Source organism: Aotus nancymaae, unplaced genomic scaffold, assembly GCF_030222135.1.
Source record: "Aotus nancymaae isolate 86718 unplaced genomic scaffold, 86718_ANA_hifiasm-v0.15.2.pri h1tg000021l, whole genome shotgun sequence".
In the NCBI taxonomy this organism is placed as follows: domain Eukaryota; kingdom Metazoa; phylum Chordata; class Mammalia; order Primates; family Aotidae; genus Aotus; species Aotus nancymaae.
This window is the reverse complement of record NW_026988433.1, coordinates 14,077,276-14,103,093: the sequence shown is the minus strand read 5'-3', so window position 1 is coordinate 14,103,093 and position 25,818 is coordinate 14,077,276. Positions and strand designations below refer to the sequence as shown.

The following is a 25,818-nucleotide window of genomic DNA, read 5'->3' as shown; positions in this document are numbered from 1 at the left end:
GCACTTTCTGGGTGGTGGAGACCTCGCTCACCCCCGGCGCAAAGAGGAACGCAGGGGGACCCTCTGTACCGGTCTACGCAGTCTCTCCCAAAAGTGAGGGTTGGGGGAGGCCGGCTGGGGCTGATAGGTTAAGTTTTTTACTTCCCCTGACCCCCCCACCCCAGAAGGCCAGCTACAAGATTTGTGAAGGGGCTGAGAAGAAAGGTGGCCTGGCCCCAAGGGCACCCAAGAGAGGGCTGGGCAAGGCCGGCAAGGACGGGAGAGGAGAGGGGTCTGGGAAGCAAGATCTCCTGCTTGGGGTGCCAGGATTGCTTCTCAGAGGGGTCAGCGCTGCAACTCGGTCGCCACGGGGCCCCGGTGATAGGCGCACGCCCCGCCCTCTCTCCTCCCAAGACCTGCGGGCTTTTGTTATGCAGATGGCGGCAGGAGGCTGAGCCTTAGGAGGAGGGGGGTGCTGGGGAGGAGGAGGAGAGACGGAGCGGGGGGAGGAAAGTGCAGCTCGCGCGACCAGCCTCCTCTTCCAACGTCACATTGTGCGAGAGACAAAACCCGGGCGCGCCGGAGCTCACACGCGCACGCACACACAAACGACCCCTTCGCCTCTGCTCTTCTGGCGCTGCCCAGAAAGCCAGTCCTCCCTTCCCTTCTCGGGGCGCAGAGGCTCAGCCGGCTCAGAGCGCAACCCGGAGCTGACCCAGAAGGGCGAAGAAAGCTGGCGGACGAGGCTCCTTTCTCTGCTGCCTGCCCGGCTGGGGCGTCCCCTCCCCCGCCCCTAACTCCAATCTCTCCCACCCCACCCCTCTCTGGGTTTCACCCGGACAGAGCCCGGAGCTGGGTGTCGCCCCCGTTTGGAATCCACGTTTCAGCACTTCGGACAGCGCCCGGGCGCCCCCGGGCCCTTTGGGTTGGCGATGGCGAGCGTTCAGCAAGGCGAGAAGCAGCTTTTTGAGAAGTTCTGGCGAGGAACCTTCAAAGCGGTGGCCACCCCCCGTCCCGAGAGCATCATCGTCGCCAGTATCACGGCCCGCAAGCCGCTGCCAAGGTAATGATCTCCTTCTTAACAGGGAGAATCCTGAAGGTCCTCTTTTCTGGCTTGTGCCCAGAGCCCGGAGGGGTGGATGCAGGCAGCCGGGCTAGGGCGCCTGCCTTTTCCCGTCACTACTCGGCGGCTCCCGCTGGAACATGGGAACTCATTGCTTGTGTGAGGTGGAAGATGGTGAGAAGGGACAGAAATTCTTTGGGGGAAGCAACGCTCAACGGACCCCCGTAGCTCCTATTCAAGAGGCTTTGCTACCTGAGGGTGGGCGGTGCAGGTGGGGTACGACTTGACTGAAAAACTTTTCTTGGTGTCAGAGTCCTCAGGGCAGGTGGGCCAAGGTATAGTGGATCTGAGGTGTTTGGGGGGTGTTGTACCAGAAAAGGAGACTTGAGCCAGCTCAAGCAGTGTTCAGAGATAGCAGCACATTTCCATCCTCGGCTCAGAAACTAGAGAGCTTTGAACATTTTTGACAAAAGCCCATATGCTGTTCCCTCAAATACACCCAAAACAGCACCCTCCTCCATGCCTTTCTGGCGGCTGCTGCCGTTGCTGCTGAATTCTCTCCTCTCCAGCATCCAAAACCAAGACTCTGAGCTCAAGAGTCAGGGAGGAGCCTTCCAAGATCGTGAAGATGATCTTGGAAGAGTTTTATTTATTTATTTATTTTTCAAAAAGAATCTGATTGCTTTGAACTCTGGGATGAGAATAGATCTTTCCATGGTGGTAGGCATGGTGCTGATGGAAGGAAGAATAAGGGAAGAAATGAAAGAAAGGGGGGGACAAGAGGTGGGGTGAGAGAGAGAGAAGGTTGGGGGGAAAATGGAAGCAATCCAAGACAGGGAAGAAATCCAATTCTTTTCATAAATCATTCTATTTAGAGGAGTTTGAGAATGAAGGGAAGAAGGCTGTGCCCTCTGTCAGGGAAAATCAAGGCGGTATGAAAACTCATCTTTTGCTGGTGTTGGATGAGTGGTTTAGTGAGAGAAAAGAAAGAAGTGGATGGGGGGATCACTTGGAGGATTTATTAATCCTGGCAGTCTGCATTAGGGAGCAGATTGAAAACATGTCTGCAAAAGTGCTTCGGACAGACTGAACGTCTGTTCTGGCACAACTGATTCTGAACTTTCCGGTGGTTGTGAGGTGGAAGACGTATGGGGAATTATGTCTGAAGAATCAAACATTATGTCTGAAGAGGAAACAGACTGGAGAAGTTTCCTTTTCACCGTCTTATAGAGGATCATACAGGTCTTTAGAAAAATGGGTGTCCCATTTTGGGAATGGGTGGATAAGCAACACAACAGGCCAGTAGGGTGTAGCAGGCTGCAAGCAGAAGCAGCACCAGCCAGTGTTTGCAGATGGGAAGGAGGGGACACCCACCCACCCACTGACACAAGCTGGAGAAGGGGAACAATAATACCAAATGCCATTAAAAGCTGATGCTTCTCTGCTTGGAAGGAGGTTCTTTGTATGGAGTTTTGACGTCAGCAGTTTTATCTTCCAGGGTTTCTGCTGTCTATTCCACCTGTGACACGTACCTACTGTTGGCTAATCGGGTGCTGCACTGGCCAAAGAAAATGTCCTTGTAGAAGGAACTAGAGGAAATTTAACTGGAAACTAGAAGTATGGCATTTAGTCCAGAGTCTTTCATCTATTTTAGGGGTATAGGGAGAGAAAAGCGGATTCCTGTTGGTGTTTTGATTCAGGAAAACACACCTAATGCCCACCTTGCTTGGTACTTTCCACTTTTTTCTGTCTGTCTGTTACTGTCCTGCCCTTTTCTTGGTCATATTTGCAATCATATGAACGGCCCACAAGATCTTTCAATCCTCACGCTTTCTGCAGCTTTTTGCTAATTCTAATGTAATCTCCTTCTGAGACTTTGATAACACTACTCCCCCTCTGCAGCCAGTATCATTTCACTCTTGGTGTCTTATACTGTCATGGGTCTCCTTTCCCTGAGAAACCACCCCTGGGGTGAAAGCTTGAGCCATAAACCCTCTATTTATGTCAAGCTAGGAGAATCCTGTGTAATACTTCTGGAATAGGTGTGGCCTCTCTGTAGAACAGATTCCAGTTTCAGTAGAGCTGTTACTCCTGGTTTGGGGTAGAGAGTGAGAAGGGAACATTTGTTTCCAAGTCCTCAGGAAAGGTTGGGTTGGAGTTGTCTTTTAACAGACCAGAAAAAACCTGAATCATCCCCATTCTCACCCAAGCCAGCCACATCCAGTGACATTCAATTTCCACTTCCTTTTCAATATTCTACTCTTACTTAAGGGTGAAAGTGCCATGTTACCAAAGCTGAGTTCTCAGGAGGAAAAAAGGCAGAGACTTTGGCACAATATCACCTAGGTTTTGGTGGCTTCCTCTAGAGGCAATCTGGGGACTTGGTCTTATCAGAAATGCTGTTTAGTTCCATGAGTCAAGCCCAGATCACAGTGGGCAGATCAGCACATGTAGCAGTCTGCAGGGAGACAGTAGGGAGTGAGTGGAGGAAACACTAGTCAGTTCTGTTGGTGACACATTTAATATTTGTTTATCAACGAAGGCCACCCCACCGAATAAACTTCCTCAGGATATTTTAGTCTATCTCTGAAGGTAATTTAGTACCAGGGTAGAAGCATATATTCAATTTGTTGATTTCATAGCAATATGCATACATCATACAACTGCAATCCAAGCAACCCCCACTTAGTCTCTCTTTCTCCTCTCCCCCTCTGTGAGGCATACTTGATGAGGCAATAGCTTTATAATGTATCAAATTGCAAGCAGATGTCTGACTCAAATGTCAGAACAGTATAGCAGAGTGGGAAGCAGTATATCATAGTGGTTAAGAGCTCAGACTTGAGCATAAGGCAGCCTGAATTCCTGTCCTGGTTCTATCATTTACTAGCTGTGTATCCTGAACAAGTAGCTTTACCACACTGAGGTTGAAAATAGAAATAATAACAGCAGTCCCTTGGAGAGCAGATTGTAAGAATTGAATTAGGTAAAGCTCTACCCCTGTGTGTGATACATGGTGTTCGCTTAGTAGACATTGACTCTGTAACAAGGCTTATAGTGGCCAAAAGGAAATCAACAGTTTCACATTATAGTATTCTCCATGCCTACCCATTTCTCCCCCAAGTAATGCTGATGGTTTTTATTGGGATTTCAACTCCTGATGGACAACTACATTCAGATGAAATTAACACACATGAGGCAGGGTGGAGAGTGGTCCCATAATTCTCGTCTCTGAGAACAGGTTAGCTGCTTTCTGATCTGACTGTTTCGCGTAAGAGGGTTGGAGATAATAAATAATAATCTGGATTTGGAATTGATTGGTATAACATTTCCATGGAGCATTCTGTTGGTGTGTATAGAGAAGATCAGGTACTGTCAGTCTAAAGAAAGCTCAAACTCCTTCAAAAATTACAAGCTCAATTCTGTGGTTTCATCAAATCTATGTGATTTATAGTTTATATCAAAATGTCTTTCATTAAGAATGAAAGAGGGCGTCATTAGCAATTATTCTAGGATACAAGATCTAACAGAAATAATTCCAGGCAAATCAGGATGTAGAGTGGTCCTAGTCAAACTTCATCTACCAACAGGAAGGGAACAAGTATGAATCTATAAGTTATGTGAATTTCTAACGTGTAAAGAGCCATCTAGTTTTTAGCTCCCCCACAAGAAGGGTAGTCATTTTGCCCGGCATTAACTTAATTATTTCTTAATTGCTTAGTCCAGAAAAGTTCGTACCTATGAAGTTTCAGCTTAGTGAAAACCTAGTGTTTAAGGCTAGATCAAACCACAGTATGATTTCATATCACCATATTGACAAATAGTAGCAGCTAAGGACTTAATGAACATGTAAAAATCATTTGAAATTAGTATATCAATTGTTTGTGGATGTATGAGTGTTAGTAAAGGGCTAGAAAAGAGACCCCCTTAAATAGAATACACATTTTCCATATAATTCTTTTTGCAAGCTATTAATTTTCTTCAAAAATCCTTTCTATGCAGAATAGACCAGAAGCAGACTTCAGCCCAGGCCCTGTCCAAAAGGCCATAAATTCCAAACTATTGGAGATTTTACTGCATAAAGGGAAAGATGCCCAAATTGTAAGGCAGAAAAAAAACAATGCCTCTGAACCATTTAATTCAAGACTACCCTCGGTGTCAAGAGATCATTTAGCATGTTTGTGCTGACTTGGTCACCAGGAGCAGGGTGAGGGGCTGTTGAGAGGTGATTTTCTGGCAGCAGCCTGTGGTTAAGAGCCAATATACTGAGGGTCACAGAAAATGCTTGCCCTGGTGGTGAATGAGTGTTTTCTCTAGGAAAGGAGCGTTATTGTTTGGGTCAAACCTTTCTCCTTTTGAAAGGGTAATTTTGTTGAATGGGATACAGGGGTCGGTTGGTTGCAGGGGTCATTTCTGACATTCTGCTGTGTTCACTTGGCAAACGTGCTATCTTAGAGAACCAGGATGTGGTAGATGTTTAGTGAATGTTGGATGCGTTAATTGGATGAGTGTGCATGGTTCAAACCCAGCAACAGATTAGCTCTCTCCCCACCTCCAATTCTGAGACACTGAGTCTTCTGATCAATGCAACTGGAAAGACACACACATTGCAAATAGATTTCACTCTCCCGGGTGTCAGAATGAGGTTCCCTAGATAGAGACATTTGTCTGGCTGGGAAAGTAGACATGTCAGCCAGTATGGGGGCAGGAGGTTGGACTCAATGCCACTTGGGGGTGCTTTCCAGGCCTCTGAGTTTGTTACCTCCACCCCTGCTCCAGGCCACCAAAATTGGGAACATCCTTAAAACTCTAACTCCTTTAAATGGGGGAGGAAGCCTGTGTCATGTGCCTTCTTCTCCATGAACATTCCAGGCATGTTGGAGGAGCACAATACATTTAAAAAATATCATTTTTCTTAGAGTGGCTGGATTTACCTCCTTGTAAAGTGGAAGAATTCACAGGGGCTTAGCAAAACTAGAGCTCTTTAATTGCTTGTTCCTAAGACTTTCACTGAAGTGTGAGAGAATATTTCTGAGGTGGAGAAAGTAGAATGATGAAGAGTTTGAGCCCTGAAGTGAAATCTATCCAGGCTCAAATCTTTCTTTGCCACTTGCAAGCTACAGGACCTGCTAGCCACTGCACCTCCTTGTGACTCGGCCTCCCCATCTGTGAAATACTCCCCTGTTGGGGTTGTAGTGAGGAGTGAATGAGATAACTTATATACAGAGCATGGCACTGTGCCTGGTACAACCCAGACCTCCATTAAAGCAGATGCTCTTGTTACTATGCCAGGGGCTACCCAACAAGATGCAGAGGTGGGATGCTAAAGCCCCTTGCTACCTGGGCTGCGCTTGTTCAGTAGTGATGCGTGGGTTCTGTGGACTTGACTCCTGAGCACTCCAATGCTCCGTATTCAGTTTTAAATGTGGTTTTGATGCTCCCTAAAGAGCCACTGGAGATGGATAGAGTGGTTTAAAACATTTGACAGATCCCAAGGGCACACTAATCAAAAGAAATGTTTTATTTTAATTGGTTGCAAATGCTTACAGGCTAGGTGCTTGGCAAGCAGCTTGACCTTCTCAATCTCAGTTTTCTCATCCATAAAATGGGGCTAATAACAGCAGCTCCCTCCAAGAGCTGCTATGAGGATTGGAAGAGCTAATTTATGGAAAGTGCTGCTTGGCACCCGGTCAGGGCTCCATCAGTGTTGGCTCTTGCTATTAATAATAAATTATTATTATTTTTTTAATTACTATGAGCCAGACCCATTGGAGAGAAAAAAGTTGAATGCAATGCCATGTCCTCCTGTGAGGGCCTCAGAGTTTGTAGCAAAGGTAGACACAAAATATGTACATATTTTATAAGGCAGATAGTCTTTTTAATTTTTAAAATTTGTTTTCACATAATAACTGTACATATTTGGGGGTACACAGTGATGGTGTGATATGTATAATGTACAGTGATCAGATCAGTGTAATTAACATGTCCATCATCTCAAACATTTATCATTTCTTTTATTAGAAATATTAAGTATTCTCCTTCTAGCTATTTGAAACTATAAAACATATTATTGTCCTAAGTATGATAATGTAGGGAGGAATAAAGACAGAGGAATGTAAAAAAAACAGAGGTGGGAGAGACCTTTAATGAAGCGTGGAGTCCTTTGCTTATAGTCACACAGTTATTTTTAGTTATCTGATCTGAGAAATGGGGATGATTCTTCTCTTTCAACAACTTTATCTGCAAATGCAAAGAATGATCAGAACAAAATCAGGCCTTTGCCCCCAGTAGGGTCCCGAAGACCATTTCTTTTCCCAGGAGAAAAAAAGCAGGCTAAACTCTCTGAAGGGAACATTAACTGCTGGGGAATAGTCACTGCCAGTGGAGGGGAGCCATGGAAAGGAGCTGCCCATATAATATAAATTTTCCAGCTCAAGGATGCGGTCTCTGGTGTGGGCTATTAGGCTTCTTGTCCTTCATGGACTAGCTCTGGCTAATAGGAAATCCAGTCTGCATTCCATGAACAACCACCAGTGATGGGGGGATTATAGCAAGCCTGCAAGTGTTTGAAGATAAAATTAATCACAGGGGAATGAATACACAAAGTGGAAGAAGCTGCACGTTGGCTTAAAAAAAATTAAGTTGTACTTTCATTCATTTAACATTTTTATTGAACCACTACTCAATGTAACAGTGAACAAACACAGGAACTCTCTGTTCCCAAGGAGGAGAAAGACAATGAATGAAGAACCAAATAAATAATTGAGAGCTGGTGGTAATGCATGCTGTGAAGAAGAATAAAGCCAAGGAAAAGAACAGAGGGTGAGGGAAGGAGCTGCTTTGTTGGACAGCCTGATCAGAGACCTGAATGAAGGGAGGGGTGAGCTGTGAGGATAAGTGAGGGAAAAGTGTTTGAGGCAGAGGGAACAGCAAGCGCAAAGGCGCTGAGGTACAAGGATGCTTGGTGTATTTGAGATATAGCAGGGAGGTCAGTGTGGCTAGAGCAGAGTGAGTGAGTGTGAGAGTGACAGAAGATGATTCTCAGGATGTAGGCAGAAAACAGGTCAAGTGGGGCCTTGTAAGCCAGTTCAGGAAATTCCTAGGTTCTAAGCTGGGGGCACAAGGTGGTCCCAGGGGGCTTCTTGCCTTCTCAGGCAGGGTTCCAGGTCTGATCTGCTTCTCTTGACTCCTCTTTCCTGACTCTGATGCAGCCAGGGATGACTTCGAACAGCAGCATCAGAAGCTTGGCTGGGCCCCTTCGTGTGTTATGGACAAGCATGAAATTTACAATCTCTTTGATTGTGATCAATCAGATCAGGGAATTTTAAAGACTCTGTTTAGACTTCCAATTAGCAGTGATAGATTTTGTTCCCACAATTCAAGGGTTTGGTCTTTCATATTCATGCATGCAAACCTAGACTATTCCTTGCACCCAATAGCCCCGTCCACTGCACACCCTTGAAACTACAGTCTGCTCTTTCTCTCTGTCTCTCCCTCTGTGTATGTCTCCCCAGCAAACCCCACCCCCACCCCCACCCACACCACCTTCCAGTCCTCCACTCCATTTGAAATTTTGCTGAGGGAGCTCCCATATGCTACAGCCTGTGTGCGGAGCTCCGTAAAATAAAACACTGAATTAAGATGTCATAGAGACAAAGCCAAACCAAATACAGGAACAATGCCGAACCCTAAAACAGTCATTAAGTAATTCATGTCTACATGTGTCTGTTCAAAACAAATATTAAGATCCTCTGGACGCAAATATTTCTCATCCGGAGAATCCCCTGGTTGCTGGATTCCCAGAGCTTAGATGCTGCTGTCGGACAGCTTTGCTGAGTGCAAACACCAACGGATCACAGTTCTCTGGCTTCATTAAAAGTTAGACTTAGGCAAGTGAGCAGGAATTTAGAAGACAGTTGCCACTTCTGCAGAAAGAGAGGTACCATTTGGACCTGAAGCGTGCGTCTTCGTGGTGTGTGCACGCGCTCATTCGTGGTGGGAATGTGTGTGCCGAGAGCCTTGTGTTACTGTGTACCTAGCCCTGTGCTGAACACATTTCATCTCTTATCCAGTTCTATCCTTATCATAACTCCAGGAGGGAGCTGTCTTCAAGACCCTGTTTTACAGATGAGGAAACGGAGCCTCTGAGAGTAGAAGTGATCCATTCACAGACTCATGGTTGGTAAGAGTCAGAATTGGGTTGAGAACCCAGAGCTCTTAACCAACATGGTTATAGGAGAAGACACTTTGCAGAGGAGAAGAAAGTGATATCAGAGAGGGGAGGTAAGCCCTGGGAATCCAGCAACCAGGAGAGTCTCTAGTTGAGAAACCTTTGCATCCGAGGGATCTTACTATTTGTTTTGAACAGACACATGGAGATGTGAATTGCTTAATGACTGTTTCAGGGTTCGGCATTGTTCTGTTTGGTTTGGCTTTGTCTCTGCGTAATCTTAATTCAGTGTGTGCCCACAATCACACGGTTTGTAAGTGATGAAAGCAGGAACTGAATTTAGGTCTGCCTGATTGCAAGTATATTCTTCTCCCCTAGCTGGACTTCCTGTCACTGTGGTTTGGGTTTTAGGTTGGGGGTGTTTTTGTTTTGTTTTTCTCATCTTGTTTTGTGTTCAGGCAGCTTGGATGATTGGCACTGTTATAATCCCATCTCATACCACCTGCAGCAATGCTGCATTCCTCTCTCCTTGCCCCTCTTATCCATGACCCATATAGACCCAGAAGAACCTCTTTGAAAAGCACATTAGACCATGTAAGCCCTCTCTCCCTCCATTTGAAGCCCTCTATCACTTTCTCGTGCTTGTTTTTGTTTTTGAGATGGAGTCTCGCTCTGTTGCCCAGCCTGGAGTGCAGTAGTGAGAACTCTGCTCACTGAGACCTCTGCCTCCCAGGCTTAAGCGATTCTCCTGCCTCAGCCTCCCAAGTAGCTGGGATTACAGGCACCCACCACCACACCCAGCTAATTTTGTATTTTTGGTAGAGACGGGGTTTCACCATGTTGGCCAGGCTGGTCTCAAACCCCTGACCTCAGGTGATCCACCTACCTCAGCCTCCCAAAGTGCTGGAATTACAAGCATGACCCACCACACTGGAATCCATTTTTTTTTTAAGTATACAGAGCCAGCTCCCTGCTGCGGCCTCTAGTCTCTTCATGGTCCAGTTCCTGCCCACCTCCCTGAGACCATTTCTAAAGCGCCACCTCTCACTTCCTCTGCTTTAGTTGCATCTCATTCCTTTTAGTTACTCACATTTCCCAGGCTCCTTCCTGCCACACAGCCTTTGCACGTGCTGCTAGGAAAGCTCTTCCTCTGCCCCGGTGCCTGACTTACACCAACTCCACTTTCCAGAGCTCAGAGCAAATGCTGTTTCCTCGGGGATCCTTCCACAATGCTGAAACTAAGTCATACCCCTCATTACAGACATTACTTTCTTATCACTGTTTTCAACGCGTTTGTAATTGTACATGGATTTGAGTGGTCACAGGTTAAAGCATACCTCTCCTAATGGATAAGGCATGATGAGGAGAGGGACTGTGACTATGAGCTCTTTGTTGAATGAATCTCTTTCCCCAGATACACGACAGGGGGCCAAACACATGTTGGTAGAATGCATGAATTGTAGCACTTTCCCTTCATTGAATCACTTTCACGCCTGATAGTCTGAACCATATGGAATTGCCAATATTCAAAACCAGCAATGTTATTTTTTTCTGATTCATGGGAGAATTGTTTGAACCACTGCGGATGGGGACTGTGCCTGCCTCATTCCTTGCGGTATCCCAGCATCTAGTACAGTGGCTCAAGGTTGGTGATCTTTAAATATTTGTTGAATAAATTGTTAATGAGGGCAATACAACCGTAAACATACTGTACAGATGAGAAAACTCAGAGACCTACAAGGGTGTAGTATTAGAATTGCGGAGCTAACAGGACCTTAAGGATCATCCGATCTCATTTTGCATGTGGAGGGCTGAGGGATCTGTTTGGTTCCATGCGTAATATATTGGAACAATAGTGCACATGTAAAATTTGTAAATAAATACACATATATTGAGGTTTCGTTCTCAGCATTTCTCACTGAAAGAGATACGAGATAAAAGAAACTCTGGGGTCCACTGATGTAACTCAGCTCCTCTTTTAGCAGAGAGGGACACTGAAGCCTGCAACAGGAGAGAGATTTGCCTAAGGTGTGTAGCCTGTAGGTAAGCTCTGGGTTCAGAGAAGTGATGTTAGCCCAATGGCAGGGCTCCTGTTTGAACTTCTCTGCTGCGACCAGGTGACCAGACACCGGTTCTCTCTGGTCACCCCACTCACTCTGTGATACATGACATTCTGCCCCCTCGAGGTCTCCTGTGGCATCTGCTGCCCACCCACGGGTCTGGGGATCCTGACAAGATGTCCATCTGCACCCAGCCTATGCCTAGCAGAGCAGGTGAGCAGCTCTGGCTGTTTTTTGGAATCAGATTTCAGAGCTTCCAGCTAATAAGGGGCTTTTGTTTGGCCAGTGTTTTGCACCAGCCTCTGGCAGGTGGTTCTGGGACCCAGCCCACACCCAGAAGGGGCAGGTAACTGAGCAGTGGCGCGGCACTTATCATACGGATGGTTGTTTGCTGCAGGCACGCAGTAGAGCACCTTTCAATGGTCAGTTCTTTGTAACTCCTCATTGCCTCACCAAGGCATTTAGTCCACAGCCAGAGGGGACATTCAGAACTCAAATATAGCCTCTTCATTTGATAGATGGGGAGACTGAGGCACAGAAAGAGCACAAGGCATTCCACACTGCATTGGAAAATTAGTGTCAAAGCTGTAGCTAAACGATGGGCTGCTTGGCACCCAGTCCCAAGACACCACACTGCTCAGAGTTCCTTGGGGGAAGACAGAAAAATCAATTCATTCACATTTTACAAACGGACTAATGAGGCTCAGAGATGTGAAATGATTTTCCTAAAGTCACATCATGAAATAATGATATATCATTATTATTGTCACTATTAAACAGTTACTACTGATCTTGTTTGATCCTCACCATAGTAAGTTCCAGTTTTATGTCCATTTTAAAGATGAAGAAACTGAGGATCAAGGTCTTATGAAGACCTGAAATAAGCTCCAGATCTTTTGACTCCAAGTTCAGTGCCCTTATCCCACTGTGGGGCAAGGGCTGAGCAGGGATCACCAGGCAAAGGTGGGAACAGTGTGACTGTCTTTGATAACTGACCCAGGCTGCACTGCCTAAGCAATCCCATTCAATCCACCTCATTTCTGTTCACCCATAGAGTGCCAGCATCATGCCTTCCTCAACTGCTCTGTATATACTGTATCTTTTTCCTGCATGGAGAGTCTCTTAGAATGACATTCTTCTTAATGGCCTTGGGGGCACGGGAGGATTACAGTGGGCCCCCAAAATTGAAAGGGAAACCCAGACAGAGACCATAGCCTTAGAAAGAAATATCCTGTACCCCATTACGGCAGGGACCAGATTGAGGGGAAACAGTCCCCCCAAACTGCAGTGAGAAGAGTGCATGCAGGTCAGGAAAACTTTCCATGGTGAGTCCTGGTTATATATGGTCCCAAAAGAAAAGACATCTTGACAACTAGAAGAAGAAGGGGTGACCTCAAGATTACTGTAGCCCAACCCTGTCTAACTCTTCATTTCACAGAAGGAATCTGGCACAGAGTAGTCAAGTCACTTGCCTACAGTCTCACAAGCAATTAATGCCATTGACAAGGGGTTCCTAGTAGAGCACTTGTGGGTTTTTGGAAAGAGAAAAACTAATATGATTGCTTTCTGCTGCGTGCCCATAACACATGCCTGCAGCCCCAGCTACTTGAGAGGTTGACACAGGAGGATCCATCCCTTGAGCTCAGGAGCTCTGGGCTTAAGTGTGCTATGTCGATGGAGTGTCTGGGCTAAGTCTGGCATCAATATGGTGACCTCCCAGGAGCTGGGAACCATTAGATTGCCAAAGGGAGAATGAACTGGCCCTCAGGTCAGAAGCAGAGCGGTTTTAAACTCTTATGCTGATCAGTAGTGGGATCGCACCTGTGAATAGCTACTGCACTCCAGCCTGGGCAACATTGCAAGACTCCAACTCTAAAAAAATGGTAAAAATAAATAAAAATCTAAAATGATTACTTTCCACTGACCACACCTATCCACACCCCAGAACACTGGCTGTTCCACCCTGCCTCTAGAGCATTTATGTCCTTTTAACAGATCAACTCTCAAACTGTCCCCATATGGTGATTTGAATGCAGGAGCGAGAGGCTATGGTCTAAGTGCTCCTAGATGCGTTTAATGTTTTCCAGGGAAGCTCAAGCTGAGGCTTCCACCACAGGGACTCCCAGCTTGTGATTTGGGCAAGATGCCATTTCCACCATCCTGATGTTTACTATCCCTACTCCAGTTCTTAAAAGCCTTTTGCCTTTCTTCTCCCTGGAAAATAGTGTACTCTGCATTTCCACCCCTCTAACCCTCTAGCCTAAGGAAAGCTTCAATTCCCAGTCACCAAGCAAATGTTAGTTATGACACATGCAAAGGGAGGGGTGCTGTATAGTTAGAAGAGTGCTGGCTTTGCAGTTAATGTGCTTGGACTTGAATTCTACTCCACTATCTACTAGCCGTGTGACCTTGGGCAAATCCCTTTACTGCCCTGAGTGCCCTCATCTGTAATATGGGGATAGAAATTCTTAACTCAGGTGGTTGCTGATTCCTGGTATGACTGAGTATTTGGAATGGTTGCCTTTGACCATTCAGGCTCATGTTCAAAAGTGAGTCAGTTTGATAGTGGTTGTGGAGTGAGAAAAGACTCTAGGATTATACCCCTGGTCAAGAATGTTAAGCCTCACAATTCGTGGGTTTCATTCTTTATTATGCAGATGGAGAAAGTAAGTCTCAGAGAGGGAAAGGCATTTGCCCAAAGTCACACAGTAAATGGGAATCAAGGTCTCCTCATCCTAAAGCTCACTTCTCTGTCTCAGTGACCTCGTAAATGTAAATTTTTCAACTTCTTCATCTGCCAAAAAGCTTAATAATACTTACTAATAATAGTTTCTGACTACTTACTATACACCCAGCACTGAGAAAAATGTTTTGTCTGCAATATGTCACTTAATCTGCTCAATTATCTTTTGAGGTAGATACCGTGGTAATTTCCATTTTGTAGATGAGAAAATTAAGGATCAGAGAGTTAAGTGATGTGTCTAACTCGCACAGCTAGATAATGTCAGAACCAGAATTTGAATCCTGTGCTGGTAGCCCTCACTAACTCTTATTGAGAACACCTGTTCTGCCAGTCTCCTGAGATAAGGAGAGATGAGAAAACTTAGGAGCACCATATGGAAACAAGAAAGTTCTTGACAAGCTGTTTACATCTTCCAATACGTGACTCCATTCTGCTCCATCCCAGGGCCACAGTGATGCATCAGAGAGAACGTGGCTCAGGATGTCTGTCCACCAGCACTACCCCATAGTTTCATTTTGGGACTTGCCAGTATGACTCTACATTAATGTAGAACGCTTTCTGGAGACAAGTCTCCCTAGGAATGAGAAAAAGACAAGGAGAATAAGTCTTTCTCGAGTGAGAAATTTGGGACCTCTAACTGCAATGCTTAGCCCAAGCTGACCCACTTAGGTGCAGTCATTGTGCAATCATGGTTATTCTTCAGATGCACAATATTACATGCTTGATGAGAACTTGATTCATGCATCCACCCATCCACCCATCCATTTATCATGCATTTACTCATCATCTATTGCTTCATCCATTTATGTAGCCACCCACCACCTGTTCATCCATCCATCCACCCTTCATCCATCCATCAGTCAAGCAACAATTAATGCATTTATTATTTCATTCACCCATCCATCCATTTTCCAATGATTTGTCTATTCACCCATTCTACAATTATTTTCTTTTCCCATTCATCTACCCATCATCCATGTACAAATCCATCCACCCCATCCAACCAACATTTATGGAGCATCTAAGTTAGCTATTGATGGGGAGTTGTTTATGGTTTGGCAGTCAGAATATTTACTGACTGATCAATTGGCAAAAGAAATGGTGCCTTTCTTCACCATTTCCCTACATTTAGGGTAAAGCGAGATTTATTCATTTCATTTAACGGACAGTGAGAACTACCAGCTCAAATTATTTTTTTCAAGACCACACAGGGATAAAGTTAAACCTGATCTTCCAAGCCTAGCTCTCTCCAAAACACCTAAAACACTGTGGTTCCAAAGAACCATAGGCATCTTGGGTTTGTTTTTCTTCTCTGGGGTTTTTTTGCTGTGCATATTTAAATAATCATGCATATTCATTTATATCAGCAACAAAGGATCACAACAAATGCTATGACCCTTTTATTTTTCACTTGTGCAAAGAGATTTCACATATGCAAAGCACAATGAATAAAATTGTCTCTAGTCTCAAGTTGTTTACATTTTAGTATGGGAGACCTGTTTATAAATAACTAGTGACTAGGAAGCAGGGCAGGAGTTAACAGTATCAAAAAGAAAATTAAGGCCAAGGCAGGTAAAGTGACTTGCCCAAGGTCATGCGAGTTAATACTAATACTGTGTAATTTAAAATAACTTCTATTCCTAAACTAAGCTCTGTGTTAGGCAATTTATAGACAGATTGCACTGCATCCTCACCACAACTCTGTGAAATAGGTATTACTGTCTCCATTTTATAGACCATAGATGTGAAACTCAGAGAGTCTAAGCAACTTGGTCAAAGTTACCACTTCGTAAGGGTCAGAGTCAGCCCAGGCATGCTTGCTTCCACAGTTTTCTCTCCCATAAAACTTTTCCCAGAGTAAAGGTACGGAGCAGAAAATGTCACTTGTGAGGCCCAACTGTTCTCCTGCTTTTGAGTTTCCAAGTGATCCCTTCTGTGGAAGTCCATCCCAAGACGGAGTTCAGATAGAGGAGGAAGGTTCTGCAGAGATGAGGTGGACCTCATGGGGCTGAATAGGGCAGTGGTGGGGTAGGGATGGGTCCCAGCCTGCACTGGGCAATCACTCAGAAGAAGAATCAACCAGTCTGGAAGTGTCTTTTCAGCAGGAAGGTTATCCATGAAGAGGAAAAAACCCTTCAAGACAAGGGAACACGAGATATTAGTTAACCATACGTGTTCTTGACCACAGCTCAACTCAAAGATGGCACCCCAGAGGAGTATAAACTGAGTCGCTGGTAGTGAGGAAGGTGTTGGGGCGAGTGGGGTAAACATTCTCTAAGCACCGGATTTGCTAGGCATTTCTACTTCCTTATAGTCACTTAAGGGGTATTGAAAACAGCTTTGTAATGTAAGGGAGAACACAAGCCCGGCGAGGTTATTTTATTTGCCCAGGGCTGCCCAACTTGGCAGAGCTCTGGCTATTGGCCATCAGTCCACACACGTTACCATGGAAGCGTCCATCATCCCTGCCCATGTGGTACCTTTCTGGTCTTATGGGTCTCTCTCTCTCCCTTCTCCCCAGCCTGGAGGCAATCTCTTTTTATTCTGGAGAAATCTTTCTTCCTTTGCGTTTCTTCATGATTCTTTCCTAAGTCCATAAATTCCCTTCCCCTAAGGGCTTTGAGTTTTCCAAAAAGCAAATGCGAAAACACTCTCATATTCTTTCTGTTTTCAGCCTGATACATGCCTCCCTGAGGCAATAAGAGTAGAACCCATGGTCGGCTTAAATGGTAAAAAAGAAAAGGAGAAAATATAGGGAGAGGGAAAAAAATCCACATAGATCCTTATCTCAAAATGTTGTCCCATTGCACACGCAACATCTACTTCAAGCTGCTTAAGTATTTGAGGTGGATACTGTCATTATCTCCAGTTTACAGGAGAAGAAGCTGAAGTGTGGGGACATTACATGCCTTCTTCAAGGTGACACAGCTAGGAAGTGGATTTAGGAGTCAAACTCAAGCTTGTAAGGCACTAATTGTCAAGCTTTTAACTACCACATCCTCCCGACATACTATCTGTGTGGGAAAATATATGTATCAAAATTGTTCCCTAAGGAAAATGGACTTGCCCAAGACTGTTCAGCAAGTCAATAGAATGGGAGCCAAGTTTGCTGGTCAGAGGCACATCAATCAAGATCTACATTTAATGGACACTATCTGCATACATCTGGGTCTAAGGGTCACCTAGCTTGGTCTCTGAGGAGGCTACATTCAACACCCAAGAAAAATGTTCAGAAAGAGATATTTCTTAGAGTGCTAGCCAAGCTACAGAACCGTGCAGCTGAGTGGATAAGAGAAATAAGGCAAAAAAGATCATAGACAGTGTCAACATCTGTAACCAATTGGTAGTGGTTGCCTGGAGCACTGGGTTGAGATGGACTCTAGGGCTGTATCTGAGATCAGTAGCAAAGAGTGCTTGGATCAGTTAGTAATGTCTGTCATTGGCGAGGGAAACGGGGGTTGCAGCATGCATACAATGTATTTATCTTTCCCCCACCTGGAAGTACCCTACCTTTTGGAAGAATCAGATCAAGTGCTAACTATTGAACATTTACTATGCTGTTGGTGCCATGCTGTTTGCATTCACTATTTCATTTAACATTGATCACTGGATTCCCTCTCCTGACATATTTTGCAGAGGAGAAAACAGAACATCAGAAAAGTGAAGTTACTTGCCCAAGGCTAAAGAAGCTGGTCCATGGCTAACCAGCTGTGATAATTACTGTGAAATACATAAACCATGAGGTTGATGAATAGAAACGTCAATTGAGAAACAATCCTGGAACCTGTTAATTGATGTTGGAATGTATATATTTGGCCAGAGGGATCTGTCTTATTTATCTCTTTGTTCCCAGTGACTAGCACAGGGCTCTGGACACAACTGATGCCCAACTCATATTTATTTAGAACTGTGAACAGGCCCTGTGCAAAACAGTGGTTTGGGGTGTAAAGAGATTTCGTTATGCATATCATGGGAAAGTGTCTAGTTTAAGGTTGGGCATGGCTAGATACATAATAAATATTTGTATAATCCACAAGTGCTAGAGTAGTTGGCTACTGGGTGGGAACGGGAAGACGAAATGGAGACAATCTTGGTGAAGACAGGACAAAGGTATTCTTTATCCTGTCTGGAAGGGTGTGAGGGGCCCAAGGACCAGCCCCCACACTGCTGATTCCTAGGACACCAAGCTATGCAGACACATTTCGTGATACCATCAGGCAAGTCCAGGAGGGAGAGTCCTGCACCTGGGAAGCTATTTCTGGCTGTGTGTTCTGCCAGCAGTGTGCTGGGAGGCTGCAGGAGCCGGATCTGCTGCTGGGCCTCTGGAACTCAGAGTCGGGACAATGCCAGCTTTGTCTTGCCAGGAGCACCTGAATGTCATGGCCGGAGGGGAAGGCAGCAGGGAGGGGCAGCTTCAGGGAGCCCAATCTTATTCTGCCACATCTTTTCCCAGCTGTGTCCTGCCTGTGTTAAGTTTGGAGGCTGATTTATCTTATTTGCAACATTGGCATATTGCATTTTAAAGAGTCTCAAATTACGAAATGACTGTGAGGTTGGAAGAATTGCATTTTTTTCCATTTTATAGATGAAACAACTAAGACTAACAGAGTTATTTATAATAATAACAGTAACAGTAGTATATGTTAGGCATTATACTAAGTATTTCTTATGCAGTAACTTATCAAAGCCTTATAATGTCCTCTAAGACAGGAAATATTCTTTTATTTTTGGGATGGAGTTTTGCTCTTGTTGCCCAGGCTGGAGTGCAATGACACGATCTTGGCTCACTGCAACCTCCACCTCCCAAGTTCAAGCGATTCTCCTGCCTCAGCCTCCCAAGTAGCTGGGATTACAGGTGCCCACCACCATGTCTGGCTAATTTTTTGTATTTTTTAAAATAGACAGGGTTTCTCCATGTTGGTCAGGCTGGTCTCGAACTCCCAACCTCAGGTGATCCTGCTGCCTCGGCCTCCCAAAGTGCTGGGATTACAGGCATGAGCCACCGTGCCCAGCTTAGGAAGTATTCTTATAACTGTTTTGCAGCTGAGGAAATTGAAGCTCAAAGAGGTCAAAACTTTATCAAACCCAGTCCCATCTGATTCCAGAGCCCATATTCTTAACCTCTATGCTATGCTACCTCCATGTCATTCAACTAATTAACTTGTTAATGAATACTTTGCATGTACATAGCGCTTTAAATTTCCCAAACACTTTATGTATATTTGTGCCTTAGCATGGTGCTCTAATACTAGGTACTAAGTGGAACGAGTACTATGTTTTGTTGACATCATTTGACACATCAAAAATAATGCCAGGAGCTGGGAAGGCACTTACTGCTCTGCGCTGTACTTTGTACAGTATTATGACACATGATATTTTGTATTTTGTACAGAACGTACTACACAATATGATAACTTTCTACAGTACAGCAAAGTAACCCCTGTACTATACTATATTTCACTTCCCCAAGCCTCAATTTTATCATCTTTAAAATGGGGGAAATAACTTTCTCCCAAGGCCTGTGAGCACTGGAGATGATACATGGGAAAAGAGCCCGGCACACCTCACACATCAAAGAAGAGCAATATGCTGTAGCTGCCTAGCCACACACTCGGAGTCGTTTTGCAGGAGTGAGCTAATATTTCTCTTGCTGAAGTGAACAAGGTGACTGGCTAAAATAAGCCTAGTCATCTGTAACTGAGGAGTAACACAAGTTTATTCTTAGCATCCCCTTCGTGACCTCCGTCACTGGAAAAGAAGGGACTCAGACCAAGGAGCTGTGAACTTCCCAATACATTTGACCCCAGTGGACCCTGTGTTTCTTGTGACTGGCCCCGTACTAAAGACCTCAGTGTTCTTGGTCTCCACGTAGGCAAGGTCAGACCAGAGCTTTAGTCGGAATTGGGTTAAACTATTTCTAGGTGCAAGAGGCATCTCTGGGAAAAGAGAGGCGAAAAGAAGGACAGATAAAATATATTTACCACTGGAACATAGATTTTGTGATTACAAGTCATCTAACCATGCACAGCCCTATCCTTGGGCTATAACTATATTCGTTATGAGTTTTCTCAAGAAACAGCTAGAAAGGGAGGCATTTTGCCAGAGCCTAACCTAAATGGAAGCTCATCACTGTTCCTAGTCATGGGATCATTAGGCCAGTGGGGAAATCTAGGAGGCGGGTGAGGTTTCATTTCCTATCCTTTTTCCCAGGAATCTCTCAGACCAGCACCATTTTTCTGCCAAGGAAAGTTGTCTCTGGCCATGAGGAAGCATCTCTTGGCTGCACACACCATTTGGGCTCAAAGAATAAGCAGAATAGCGCCATCTTGGATTGTCACAAAAAGGCTATCAGATGAGGGTGGCGTAGTTAGGATAAGCAAGATTGGCAGCTATAACAGGTGAACTCTGGGAGCTCAGTGGCTTCATTGATACATTCATTTCTTGTTCTTCTCTTTTTTTTTGAGACAGAGTTTCGCTCATGTTGCCAAGGCTGGAGTACAATGGCACAATCTCAGCTCACCACAACCTCCACCTCTTGGGTTCAAGTGATTCTCCTACCTCAGCCTCCTGAGTAGCTGGGAGTACAGGCATGTGCCATCACGCCCGGCTAATTTTTTTTATATTTTTAGTAGAGACAAGGTTTCACCGTGTTGGCCAGGCTGGTCTCCAACTCCCAACCTCAGGTGATCCACCTGCCTTGGCCTCCCAAAGTGCTGGAATTACAGGCATGAGCCACTGTGCCCAGCCTTCTTGTTCTTGTCTTCATCCTCCACATGTTGGTTGAAGGAGAGCTGTGCTTCTCATGGCATACAGGGACCCACCCTCATGGCATGACTTCAAAGTTACATGACGTGGTGCAGATGGAAGGTGAGGAAAGTGAACAAAGTTGGAGAGGTCCCACCTACTCTTAGCTGCCTCAGCTGGAAGTGACTCAACACTCCTCTTTAAATCCCATTGGTGAAAGCTTGTCACAAGGTTCCCTGGGTGCTAAGATAACTCATAGCATGTGTGAGTGGGAAGGGAAGGAAGCTTAGTACCAACCTCTCTCAAGGTCAGAATTACATTTCAACCCAGGAATCACATATTAAGGTGAGCATCTCAGGCTTCTCTGATGAGTCCTTTCTCCGTATAAGTGGAAAGGGACAGGAAAAATAACAGTTGCTATTTATTGAACATTTACTGTGCGCCAGGCCTTATGTTAAATTTTCCCAAGGCTTACTATGTTTCATATATGAACTCTGTCATGTATGCATTGTTACTTCTATATTATAGATAAGGAAAACCCAAAAGAGAGAAGTAACTTGATCAACATCACACTGCTAGGCCGGGAGTGACAGCTTATGCCTGTAATCCCAGCACTTTGGGAGGGCAAGGCAGGCTGATCGCTTGGACCTAGGAGTTTGAAACCAGCCTGGGCAACACAGCAAAACCCCACCTCTATAAAATAAACCATACTTAACCAGGCATGGTGGCTCATGTCTGTAGTCCCAGCTACTTGTGAGGCTGAGATGGGAGGATCCCTTGATCCTGTGAGGTGGAGGTTGCAGTGAGCCTGGGTGACAGAGTGAGACCCTGTCTCGAAAAAAAAAGAAAAAGAAAAATCACACAGCTAGAAAATGCTGGAGCCATGATCTATTCTGATTCTTATTCTAGGTCTGATTCTAAAGCCTGTGCTCTTACCCATTAGGCCACACTGCCTATGTGAAATACAGCTTTCAGTGTGGCTCTGAGGGATTAACATGACGATAGATGAAGTGCTTAGCCCAGTTGCCTGACATGCCATTAGTGCTCGTTGGTTGCTGATTACGAAAAGAAAACAAGCAAAAAAATTTTTTTAACTATCGGAAAGTTTCTCTTTGATCTTCAAGGAGTTAAGTTATCGCCTCTGATTTTTTTTTCCCCTTGCAAACTAATATGCTATTTTTTCATTTGCATATTTACTTAATGTGTCTACTGAATGTGTTCTGTAGGCTTATCACAGTGCTAGGCACTTGGTACGTGAAGATGAGCCGGATACGGTCCCTCCCCTCAAGGAACAGAGTGAGGGTGTGGGATGGATTCATTCTCTCCAAGTTCTGGGAGATTCTGAGAAATGGCACTGAAATTGTCAGACACTTGGGGTCTGGTCGAACGGATGGGACAGGATGAAAATCTAGTGGATTAGGAGTGTTTATTTCCCACTTGTGAGGCAAACCAAGTAAGAAGGTAGTTATAAGGAACCGTAATTTTTATTTCGTTCTCTCCAGAAACTTTTCCCTTTCTGACACAGCCTTATCTGTATCCCACCTAGGGCCACAACAGACACCATTACCGTTCTCAGTTACCCTAGGTACCGGGTTTGGTGCAGGACTAGCATATGATACTAGGAGAGCCAATCTCAGCCCTTCCCTGGGGCTAAGTACAGGGGAAGAGTGACTCTCACTGGCTCTGGCGGTGACAAAGGCCATGCTGGACAGGAAGTATCACAGTAACACCCAGCATCTGTTATGTGTCGACACCAAGGCCAGTGTTTACCCCACGCTGCTGGACACTGCCTTTGAGTGAAATTGCTTCAACCTCACAACCACCCTGTTAGGTGGGTACATTTTCATTATTTTTATGTTACAGTTGAGAAACCTGGAGCTCAGAGGGGTGACAACACTCATTCAAGGTCACATAGCTAGTAAGGAATCAAGCAGGGGTCTGAATCCCACACCCTGTACTCACAACACCATGCCACACTGCTACCAGTTATCTCTATGTAGCTACCTCTGGGTCTCAGCGAGAAAGGGCATATGTGAAGATGGCTAGTCTTGGGCTGCAACCTATGTTCAAAGACCAGGGGCAAGTAGATTTAATCCAACCACTTGGACTGTGCTCTCTCTACCCGCCCCTCGGCCCCCGCCACCAGCGTGATCCAATCTAAGACCCAAACTGAACAGTTCTGAGCCCTCACAGTTTCTGGCATCTCCTGAGCCCCAGCCCCCAGGACTCTGTAGCATCCTTGATTTTTGATTATATCAGGGACGTGCTATAAAAGATTGAAGTCAGCAATTGCGTAGATTGCTGTCAAAAATAAGGGCAATTTTATACATGTTTTCAGTTCCTATTTCCCCTCCTTGCTTTCCCCCAAGGGTTTGAGATCGTTAAGCGGCAGAGCTGGTAGAGTTTCCGAGGGGAGGTCACCAACCGGAAATGAGGCACCTGCCAGATAGAGATAACTACATGTGGCTAAGATACCACACCCGGATCAGCTTCAAAAGGAAGCCCTCCTAGCGGGCAGTAGAAAGATCAGAGGGACACTGGAAGGTCTTGTCACCCGCAGTTCCTCAAGGGCTTGCTGCAGTAGCTTGAGGTCCGTCCTTTCCATGTATCTCCTCCGCCTTCCTATCTCAGTGGAACCCTTAGACCTCTCATCTTCATGGCCCCTTTTCCCCCACAGTTCTCTTAAGCAAACCATCATAGAGAAAATGCCGAGTTATCCCTTTATTCTCTCTACAGATGATGCTATTACAAAATAGTCATATGAAGAGGTGATCAGAATATGCAGGCAAAAAGTACAGGGAATAGAGTGTGATAGAGATGTTTCAGGCTGTTAATTATCAATGAATTGTTAATGGATCCGTTATTTAATTAATAAAAAGCATGTTCTCGTCTGGATTTTGAATGTTTGTGGTTTCTCTCAGCTTTTAAAAAGGAGTCCTGTGTTATTATTGTCTGATTCTAAATATCCACCTTGGCACCAAACTTTTTTTGAAAATTTGATCTTCTTTTTCTTAAAGAGGACCTCGAAAATTGTGTAAGCTTCAGGTCCCACACACGCAGTTATGTCCCTGGTTCTAAGATTCTGAGACCGTAAGATTCTACAGCTTGTATGTTCCCCAGATCCAAGGTCTGTCATCTCCTGATCCCTTTAGGGTCACTCCCAGTCATTCTGCTCCCCGCCTCCTATGGGACATTGTTCATTAGAACATTGGCCCCTAGATTTCACAATCCTCGAGGTTTTCAATGTGTCCTTTAAGCATTTGTAAACCAGGACTGCAAGGTCCAAGGGGTTTAGGAAAGCACAGTAGCTTCTGAGGCAGCTGCTCCTGAGAGGGGGAGGGGAGCCTTCAGCAGAGAGCTTCCGAGGACGTCTGGTTTTGTTCAGAATTCTCCATTCATTTGGATTTCTCCATTTTCCATCCTGCGGCTCACAGGTGGATTGAGAGAACTAGTCTCCTGCCAGCAAAGGGTGGGTCAGAATCAGAACTCTGACCCCCTCCTTTTACAGGCAAGGAAATTGACCAGAGTATGGCAGCCGCTGATCTAAGCCCATTCCACAAGTCAGCCCGGCTGATAGCTAAGACTCCTTCTCTCTCCTCTCGGCTCCCCCAGACTCAGAAAAGAGGACAAGCACCGAGAAGGCACTTTACTTCCTGCCGAGGAAGAAGTGGGGAATGATTTTAAAGGCAGAAGCGAAGACGATGTCCGGTGTGTGAAAAATAAATATCTCCCCATTGCCACCAACCCACATATCCTTCTTCCAGGATCCATTTTCCTTTGTTCCCTTGGCAGAACCCGGGGCTGCCCGCTCTGCTATTATTTTGCTGTATTTCAGGGGCACCCAACTGGTTCTCCCAGAGAAGATAAAAACAGGCTGCTAGCAGCATCACAGTTCCTTTGGCTTCAGATTTCACTGTTTGTGGTTGCACAAAAACCTATTTCAAATAAACATCATAAAACTTTTACAACAGGCTCACTGTAGGACCCCCAAACTCTGGCTGACTCTGGGGGAAAGGAGGAGAAGGGACAGTCAGGAACAGAACTGCTTCTGGAGCTCTCAGTTCAAAGCACTCAGGGATTAACATTTTCCTACCCCAAAGCTGGAGAGGATGGACTCTAGTCTGTCAAAACGGAAGGGGCCTCATGCCTGTAATCCCAGCACTTTGGGAGGCCGAGGCGGGTGGATCACAAGGTCAAGAGATCGAGACCATCCTGGTCAAAATAGTGAAACCCTGTCTCTACTAAAAATACAAAACAATTAGCTGGGCACGGTGGCGCGTGCCTGTAATCCCAGCTACTCAGGAGGCTGAGGCAGGAGAATTGCTTGAACCCAGGAGGCAGAGGTTGCGGTGAGCCGAGATCGCGCCATTGCACTCCAGCCTGGGTAACAAGAGCGAAACTCCGTCTCAAAAAAAAAAAAAAAAAAAGAAAAAAACGGAAGGGACCTCATTTTATAGACAGTGAAACTGAAGGAAACTCAGCTGTCCCATAGTTCCTCTGAGATGATCAATGGAACCATCTTTGAGGAGAGTATATGCAGTGCTTCTCAAACTTGGCAGCTCATTGGAATCAACTGGGAATTGTTAAAAGGTACTGACACTAGGACCCACCTCCAAACATTCTTGTTTAATTAATTTGGGAAGAGACCTGGACACTGGGCTTTTCTTAACTGCTCCCTAAGTGATCCTAATGGGCACCACTGTTGGGGACTGCTGGTGTGGTGGAGAAGGGACAGGGAAGTGTATCTCTACATCTCTGTTCCACTGTTTTATAATGGTGTCCTTCAGCAATCACATGGGCTTCTGTCTCCTTCCTCTGCAAATTAGAGCTAACAAATTAGAGCTACCTCATACAGGGTCCAAGTGGGAATTAAATGGAATGATATGCATTAATTGCTTCAAGCAGTGACTATCACAGAGTAATTGATCAATACATGTTTGTATTATCGTTACTGATGTTACTGTTGTTGCTTATCATGAATGTCACCATTTCAAGGTCTCAGGATGGGAAATAGGGGAACACAATCCCCACATCCATTGATGGTTGAACTAGGATTCGGGAG

At 45.2% G+C, this 25,818-nt stretch overlaps 1 protein-coding gene across 1 annotated transcript in view; it reads left to right on the top strand.

Annotated features, from left to right (window-relative positions):
- The first annotated feature begins 493 nt into the window (after positions 1-493).
- Positions 494-25,818, top strand: part of SRRM4 (serine/arginine repetitive matrix 4) — a 171,787-nt gene continuing 146,462 nt past the window's right edge. Inside the window, exon 1 of the mRNA XM_064379742.1 lies at positions 494-1,042. Within this exon, the coding sequence (XP_064235812.1) occupies positions 912-1,042 (131 nt within the window). The 5' untranslated portion in view covers positions 494-911. The remainder of the gene's footprint in view (positions 1,043-25,818) is intronic.